We start from the raw sequence: 8,903 nt of genomic DNA on the forward strand, positions 1-8,903 counted from the left end.
GAAAAAGCATTGAGACGAGATATAACAGGGTTACATAGCGAGATATCTCTTTATTAAAACTATTTTGAAAGTCCGAGTTTATAATCGTCCAATATACTAGATTGAGTCCAAATAATTTTGTTCTTCCATTGGCGTTTGAGAGTGACCATGGTTACTTTTCCATTCTGTTGTTTATTTTCTCACATTTCACCTTATTAAATTAAAAAAAAAAAAAAAAAATACTAGCAGAATAGGTAAGTTCGTACAGTTTATCACAGTTTACCTAAACGCGAGTACAAACTACCTCAATACTCGTAACATTTGGTTTGTAAAAAAAAAAAACACATGGAAAGATTGAAGCCATCTTTTTTTTAATTGGACAATCAATTTTGCATTTTACAGAAGTCTTTGGAAAGGCTATTTAAATCCTGACCAAACCTTGCATATTGTGAAAAGGTTTTACATGTATCTTAATCATTGTTTGGCATGTGCAATAGTTGTGATAATTAATACACAAATAATAAGTGAAGCACTCGATCTTTAACGAAATAAATCTAAAAAATGAAGGCAGCCCGACTTCAACAAAATAACTTTCAGAAATATTCTTGCCGTTTTGACAAATTAACAATGAAATACTACATAGACAAACAGTTTAAATATGTACAGATGTGCATTATTTTGGATGAGTGAATAAATTGAAAGGCCTAAAGTCATCAGGAAAATTATCCTCAAAGATTAATAACCCTTTAGCTAAAAGAACACGTCATGCCATCTTGATTTTCTGAACTAAAACAAAAACCAGAATTTAAAAACTGTGTAAAAGTACCGTGCTCACACGCCTTCTGCATATTTTTACAAAAATCAAACAGCGTTACACTAAGAAACAGATAATAAACATAAAAGTATTACAGTGTCTTCAAAATAGGCTAGTGCTGATGTTAAGTTCTTTCTGAGTATTGCAAAGAAGTGCTAAAATAGCTGGAACTATGTCATTTTGAGTAACAATAACTACGTTATTTTATTTACTCCGAGTTTCCATAAATTTAACTTTCAATTGCCAGTTAGCGTGAAGTGTCACTTCTTCGTGAAACAATGTCAACAACCATCAAAAGTTCAACATGTACAGCAAAAACTATTGGCAATGCAGATGTATCAACCACTCAAAGAAAGAGATATTTCGATTATGGAAAGCAGATGTTTTAATAGTCCCTTTCGTATGACTGGCTTCGCCGTGGCGGGCTGTAGTATGAACGAGATCGGCTGAAACAAATGGTAAAAAAAAGTTAGAACTATACATCTTCAACATTGTAAAAGGTAATATACAACATTTGCTTTTGCTGTAACTTTCAGAAATGAATGGAGTGGGGGTTAGTATTTTACAGCAAAAATTGTTTGGTCTTGCTTCAAAATAAAGACTGGTTGTAAACAATTATCTATCAAAACATTTCCCATAAAGCAAGTACATGTAGTAACATAAATATGACACTTTGTTTCAGGTATATCCATACAGCTATATTAAATTACTAGAGCGCTAACTCGTCATTCTGCGCGTAGAGACACTTTGAAGCCGTCCTGGGCACAGACATTTTGAATTCATGTGCGTGTTTGTAGAACATAATGAAATTAGATAGATTGAATTTTGAAAGTGTACTCTACATGCAACGCACAAGTAGAACATACGCAAACAACTTAAGTGCGTCATTGACGGTTCAAAAAAACGTGACGGCAAGAAGCATCTGCAGCCAATACGCGCACGCGTTGCGCTGTTTGCGTAGAGCAAAATGACACGCTCATTTGCTGATCGTGCGTTTCGGTTTTGGGCGTATTGGCTTCAATAACGCTCCGGTATGGAATACAAACGCAGATACGCAAATAGCCGTACAAAAGCCGTACAAAATGTCTAGGTCTCCATAGGTTTGTGCACAAACATGGATGCGCCCAGCAGGCATTACTTTGTACATGAAGTTAGTGCTCTAGTAATTTAATATAGCTCTATGGGTATATCCCATTTGAGGAAACTGTTTATGCAAAGACATTACATACCAACATTAAAAGTAACCATCACAACTCCAGTGTAATATTATTGGAATATTATTCTTTACTGTATAGTAGGTAGGAGGTACTTATGGTAACATAACTGGGACTTGGAACTTATACCTCTTAATGTATGTAAGAGTCAAATAAGATATGGTAACTTGCTAAAATTGTAACGCTAGTTAACCATGGAACTGCCCACTTGACCAATGACACACACACAAAATTCATGTACATTTGTACTTGAGTTACCATAAAAACACAATGATTTGTTTAAGCCTTAGCTACATGTTCACATGTATTTCTTGCTTAACAGCACCAAATGGGGTTTACCCTGGTTTAGACACTCGCTTGTACCAACAGCAGGGCTGTTGCATGCTAGTGCCGATCTGTTAAGTTCAATGGCTACTCTTTTGAGCCGGATCTTGCGAGTACATGTATATGCCACAAAAGTTAATGACACAATTACCCTAAATTTGTTGTACCCCCTGAAGAAAGTTTTCTTACCTTTCGCTTCTAGAGCGGCTGCGATAGTTGCTTCGGCTCCGGTAGCGGCGTGGGGAATAGGAGCGAGATCTGTGGTATGGAATAGAGAAATATCAAATGAAAAATGTCCCAACAGCAGGTCAAGATTTAAGATTGCCTTGGGATTTTAGTATTTAACAAGATTTTGGTTTCCTACAGAGTACAGTGCAAAAGAGAAAATTGGTACACTTTAGAGCAATGAACGGTCCGTAAATTTTAAAAAGTTTCTCTAGAAGGTTTGAAAGATGCGAAACAGTTAGCTTTCGGATTTCTCGGTTGTAACTCTTTAGTGAAACAACTTGTAATTGTAACCCCCCCCTTTCCTCCCCCCCCCCCACTTTTATCCTAAAAGGGGAAAGATGGCATACCAGAATTTATAAGAATTTAGGCTGTGTGACAACTGCATGCTTCACGTACCACCATGAACATTAAATATATACGAGATACATGTACACATACTTTTAAGCACATTTTATCAACGGGGAATACTCATTTGTTTTAAAGAAAGACTGAACAATAAGATTACACACTTTTATCATTTCTTTGTCCTTCAAAACCAAAACCCAAACAAAGTTGATGAAATGTTGGTGAATTTTGGTGTAGCCGTCAGTCTGCAAAGACGGGCATGCCGCAAGTGTTGTAGATATGTTGGTCACTGGTGAGTCATGTGGACAGGTGGTGTTGATCACATGATGGGCATATGTTGTTCACATGTTGTTCACATGTTGGTCACATGTTGGTCACATGTTGGTCACATGTTGGTCACATGTTGGTTTCATGATGGTCATGTGTTGAGTTGAGTAGTGATGAGCTAGCTAGTGGTTTAAGCTGAACTAGCTGCTCTGTGGGGGTAGGTTGGTTGGTTGGTTGGTTGCACCTAGAGCCGTCTAGCTGTTTAGCTGACGTGCTGGTTTAGCTGACTAGTTGTCTTTGGTTTAGCTGACTAGCTGTCTTTGGTTAGCTGACTAGCAGTCTTTGGTTTAGACGACTAGTAGTCTTTTGATCTAGCTGACAAGCGTACTAGATGGGGTGGTAGTGGGGACTCCTGTTGATGAGTTGAGTTTGAATACAGTATCAATAAAGGTTGGAATCACAAAAAAAAAATTAAGCCCTTTATGACTGGGTGATATTTCAATCGATAAACAGATCAACTTGAAACTGAAGCTGCGGTAAACTAACAGTAATTCATTTGCCTTTGTCAAACGTAGATTTCACAAGCTGTTCCTAATTTTGGGCATGCAATTTGGAAGTCAAAAAAAAAGAGCCGGAGGAAATTCAAAGTTTGACATCTTTTTTTAATGCATCAAAGAAAAGTAGAAAAAAAGGAATTCAGCTAAATCAGAGGGAAAGTTGCATGCCTGCCTGTACTTTTTGTCAATTTTGTGCCAAATTTCATTCAATCATGTGTCGTATCAGTTACTGAAAAAAAATTATTAGGGGTAATCATCCGTGAAGAACACATTAGGCTGCGTTTGCAAAGTATTTCAAATGCATTTAAAAAAAGATATCCCAGATGGCAACAATTTGCAGGTACTTATTTGAATATTACATTTCTGTCAGAACAAAAAGAAGCATAATATTAGTATGGACTGCATAAAAAAGAATGAAAATAAGTACTTTTTTGTTGTCCTGTAAAGAGCCAACAGGGACAGAAAAATGGAGATAGGTCTTACAAAACAATCAAAGAAGTAAATATATTTTAGGATTTAGGACAACAAGAAGTACAGATGAGATTCATATTATGCAACAGTGCCTGTATAAAATGCAAATCACACACGATATGATAATGATGTGTATTATCTACGCATACATATTTATGATAAAGAGAGCCCTTTTACGGCCCAAATCAGAATGACGGCAAGTGAGATAGCTTCCCCAGTTTTTAGAAACTTGCTATTTCCTTACTATGGCGTCATTCTGGGTATATCACATTTGCACTTGTGCAACAATTTGGGCTTCAAACATACTAGTGTTTTGAATAGCTGCTCACCATATCAATGTATTAATTTTCAATCAATTCTAACATGATATTGTCAATAATATCCATTATTATAATTATTTGCTGAATATCTGCCACAGTAACCACTAGAGTTTATAGAATTAACTGCAAACTGCAATGCAGCTACCAGAGTGGTGTACTTACTATACTATGATTACAAGCAAAACACAAATGGCTCACTTTTTCTTTACTAATAAAGTCACATGCACTGAGTGATGTAACATCATATGAGCTTCACTTTGAAACCTTCTCTTATAATTTTTGTTACTCTGTTATCATGATTTTTTTCTCACTGAGATCAAGTGAACCATGTCACAGACTTCAATGTCTATGCCGCTTCTGTGGACTAACAAAAGGCTCAATTCCTGGACAACCTTCCAGAAACTTTGATCATCGCTGTCCAGATTATAACTTTATTTTGGAACGGCAAATACAAAAAAGGTATTTGTGAAAGATCGTAGGGACACCTACAGAACCACAACAGCTGTGGCAAAAGGAATGAACTCAACGCAAATATGTGTTTTTTGTTCCACAAGGAAACAAATGAGTAGTAAATGAAAGCTCAACAAACTCAAACATGGCTGCTGAAGGCAAAAGGTCTGTATCATCAGATTTGGGAGTCTGGAAGCAGTACTGGAGATGGGCCTAGAAGAAGCCAAGATTGTCAAACCCTTACCTGCTGCGAGATCGCCTGGGCCGGCGCCGGCCGTACTTGCGACAGTCCCGCATGAAGTGGCCCCTCTGGCCGCACTCGTAGCACTTCTCGCCGCTCATGGACCGGCGCGGCGGGTACCGGCCGCGGTTACGGGACTCTCCCGTGGACATTTCGACAGAGACCCGACGCCCACAGATATGACTGGGATAGACACAAACAATACCACAAATTTCCATCGCATAAATAACAGTACCACGCTTATATTTAATTTAAATATCAGTTTTACAGCTAAGAAATTGACAGAAGCAGAATTTGAACGTACATCTATGGAAGACTACTGCTCGGACAACTGAGCCGTCCAACCCTATGGTGGCGATCTCCGAAATTATCAATCAAATTCTCCATAAAACCTGATAAATTTTTGAATGATTTGAGAGGTTAAGCATATTCAAACCAAAAGAAATCGCTGCTTTCAACAAAATTTGTAGAAGCAACAATTGTTAGAGCAAGCTGTATTTTGGTTTGGCAAACCATTACCGATCATCCAATGCGTCCACAGCACGCTGCGCATCCCTGCGATTCTTGAACTCGACAAACGCAAACCCGGGAGGGTTACGAGCCACCCAGACATTGGTCAGATCTCCGTACTCAATGAAGGCATCTTCTAGCTCGCTACGACTGGCGCTCGACCCCAGGTTACCAACGTACACCTTGCAGTCAGTGCTTCTGCTGCTGAAATGCGACATGCTGTATTTCTCACTTGGCAAGCCAAACCTCCTGGAAAGAAAGGATGGGGAAATAATTTTGATTTTTAAATAGCAACAAATGTCTCTTCTCAACAGTCAACATTTCCAATTTTGTTAGAAATACATTTTGACTTCTCCCCACACACAAATAAAGTGGCATCCTGATTCTGATTTAGACCGAGTAACGTGGGCCCAACTTATCGCCTTTTTATTATTTGGACATGGACTATCACCAGACCATGTCCAAATGTTAAAAAAGGCGATAAGTTGGGCCCAAGTTACTCGGTCTAATTGTGATGTGGCTTCAGTGTTGTGACAGGTCCGTGAGTACCCCTAGAACTATGGGGCTCCACGCATATTTTCGATGTTGGAATTTGGATACGCAAACCTGTGCAAACGAACCTGGAAATTACACAAAAAATAGATGTATAAGAAAGGTGGGACTTCTTTTCTATTGTTTTTCTATAAACTACAAATACATGTTTAGTCTAAATGTGAAAATCAAAATTGGACAAAGTTCTGCATTTTCAGGTTCATGTTCCAAGTGTAGCCCTGAACGGAGGTAGTCAAGTACTCCTTGGCCACATTTGGCTATTTTAGTCCGTGATGTGAGCTGTCTGCGTCTCACTGGCTGTCGTTCAAAAAAATGTTGCAACCCGACGCCACTTTTGTCTTCATATATCATCTCAATAAAGGTCGGTCATTGCAAAAATGATGATGAGACATGAATCTGGGACTGAGAAACATTTCCAATTTTGAAATTGTCTTGACTCTCCATAGACTTTATACACAACAACTGAAGTGGCGGGATTTTACATTCTTTTATGAATTTTTTTCCACATTAGAAGTATAGAACATCTGAAATATGTCTGTCCGATGACCAAAATTCATGTTTTTTTTAATGTTTGCAATAACTGATCATCATCGACTGATCGAGGTCACACTGGAGGTAGCGAAAAAAAAATTGCCATAGGATTAGGAATAACGCATTCCAGTATTGAGATACAAAGTTTTTTTTTTTTAATGTTTGCAATAACTGATCATCATCGAGGTAGCGAAAAAAAAATTGCCATAGGAATAACGCATTCCAGTATTGAGATACAAAGTATTTTATGAAGAATGTGTGCGAAGTGGTTCAGATCTGTAGCGCCCTCTCGCCTCGAGATGCAACCATAATCACCGTGCCTCGCTTGACCATGTAATTTTAGTGGTTCTTATTTTGAGAATAACAGGGCATAGTTCTAATGCATTGGTGAAAACTTAATACGCATATTTTAGCATCAATACATTTCTTCACTTAAAATATTAAAACTGGCATCAGTTTCCTAACAAACGTCACGCAAACTCACAAACTTTTGCCCATCCGCGGCCGCGCGTCACACCGCACCTCCTGCACCAACCTTCGCCCAACAACCAAATAGTCTGTCACCCGCTAGCGTCTTTCAAATCAGCTGAATGGTCTGGGTACCACACTCGCCACCAAATTTTAACGGGGGTGCCACGGTTATAAAAACCACGGGATATAGAAACAATCACGTGCTGCTGAACGTGTGTTCTTTCCTCCATGGTTGTACACCTAATTCGCCCACAGGCCTCTGAAATCATGGAATATACTAATTATTTCATTTTTACTTGCTCAACGGGCTTCCTGTCTCTCAACTTTGTGATAACCCACGGAAAACATTTTTATACGAAAAAAAAGAGGAATATTAAGGACAAGAATCAAAATTTTCTGATTACCAAAAATAGTATCTCTTTATTTTTCACCCGGGTATTAATAAATGCACATAGTTAAATTTCTAGTGCTTAATGCACCACTTGTGTAGATTCTGATGCAGGAAAATAAATTACTAAATGCCTGGGACCTCGATAAAAATAAAGTAAATCCCATTCGAAACATCAAACTTCAGCAATATTCCCCCCCCCCCCCAAAGAACTTTCCCCATCCAAAATATATATATATGAAAAATGGCAGTAGCTGCAAGAATGCATATGGTCATGGTGTTTGACTCATGTGCCATGGTACATAGGTTCGAACCTCACTTGTCTTGACTTTTTGACTGAAATGTTTTGGGGTTTTTTTGACCGAAAAGGGAATAATGAATGGGAATATGTGCTTGGTCGGTATTAAACACTATGTTTAAGACTGGTTGGAGTCCAGACTCCAACCAGTCTTAAACATAGTGTTTAATACCGACCAAGCACAAATTGATTTCCTTATTAAAATGTTACCCCTGTATTGTGTTGTGTATACTGACACTGAAGCACATTCTTCAGCCTAAAACATTTTCATTGCATACACAGTGACTTTATACACATTTATGTGTACAATTAGATACATATTTCTTCACATGCTTGCTTATTGTGAAAATGGGCAAACAGAAAAGAAAAACACATACAAGACTTGATACTCAGAAAATTTTACACCAAAATAAAGATTTTAAAAACAATAAAAGCCCCAAATCATTGCTTACAATTTGAAGTCAGCACTCAAAGCTAAAGTACTTTTATCATTCTAAACCAATATAAACTTTCTCGAACATAATTTACAAGCACATATAGTCGTATTAAAGGGAATGTACATCATTGGCTTTTGCTGTAATTTTCAGAAATGGAGTATTTGAGGGGTTAGTATAATATATCAAATATTGTTACACTGACATGTTTGAAGTTTTATGTTCGAAAATGCTGGAAAAACCAAGAAAAACAAAATTGTTCAAGAAGTCTGGTTCCCTGACTCCACTAAAGATGATATGGATCAATTTATAGTTGCCAGAAAATTGTAAGGTAAGGGAACCAGTCTAGCTGGCCTGCACCCGTTCATGAACATGTAACCAATACCAAACAAAATTTGGACTGAAAAAAGGTAAATTTGGAGAAGTAGTTGAAATATAGTGAGGTTTTTCCAACGGTGGTCGGCCGACCACCGTTGGAAATGTATACAAAAACACCATTTCTTGAAAAT

General features: G+C 37.8%; 1 protein-coding gene across 4 annotated transcripts; it reads right to left on the bottom strand.

Annotated features, from left to right (window-relative positions):
* Nucleotides 1–22: 22 nt before the first annotated feature.
* LOC119745339 (serine/arginine-rich splicing factor 7-like) lies at nt 23–7,355 on the bottom strand. Of its 4 annotated transcripts, none has more exons than XM_038221628.1 (5): nt 7,288–7,355; nt 5,730–5,966; nt 5,214–5,393; nt 2,521–2,589; nt 23–1,239 (listed from the first exon to the last, which is right to left on the bottom strand). In XM_038221628.1, the coding sequence occupies exons 1-5, from the start codon at nt 7,299–7,301 to the stop codon at nt 1,179–1,181; spliced, it is 561 nt and encodes a 186-aa protein (XP_038077556.1). In that variant the 5' UTR covers nt 7,302–7,355; the 3' UTR covers nt 23–1,178. The 4 variants fall into 4 exon arrangements, 3 of the variants coding, with proteins under 3 accessions (XP_038077556.1, XP_038077557.1, XP_038077558.1); XM_038221629.1 differs by having other exon boundaries at nt 7,269–7,355; XM_038221630.1 differs by lacking the exon at nt 7,288–7,355 and adding an exon at nt 6,221–6,239.
* Nucleotides 7,356–8,903: the final 1,548 nt, after the last annotated feature.

Source organism: Patiria miniata, unplaced genomic scaffold, assembly GCF_015706575.1.
Source record: "Patiria miniata isolate m_02_andy unplaced genomic scaffold, ASM1570657v1 HiC_scaffold_7, whole genome shotgun sequence".
Taxonomy (NCBI): Eukaryota; Metazoa; Echinodermata; class Asteroidea; order Valvatida; family Asterinidae; genus Patiria; species Patiria miniata.

Bases quoted from the DNA above. Each gene is read 5' to 3' on its own strand.
- LOC119745339 (XM_038221628.1), bottom strand. The intron at 2,590-5,213 runs GTAAGGGTTTGA...TCCATACCACAG, and splicing joins CCCAGGCGATCTCGCAGCAG to ATCTCGCTCCTATTCCCCAC. The intron at 1,240-2,520 runs GTAAGAAAACTT...CATTTGTTTCAG, and splicing joins AGCCGCTCTAGAAGCGAAAG to CCGATCTCGTTCATACTACA.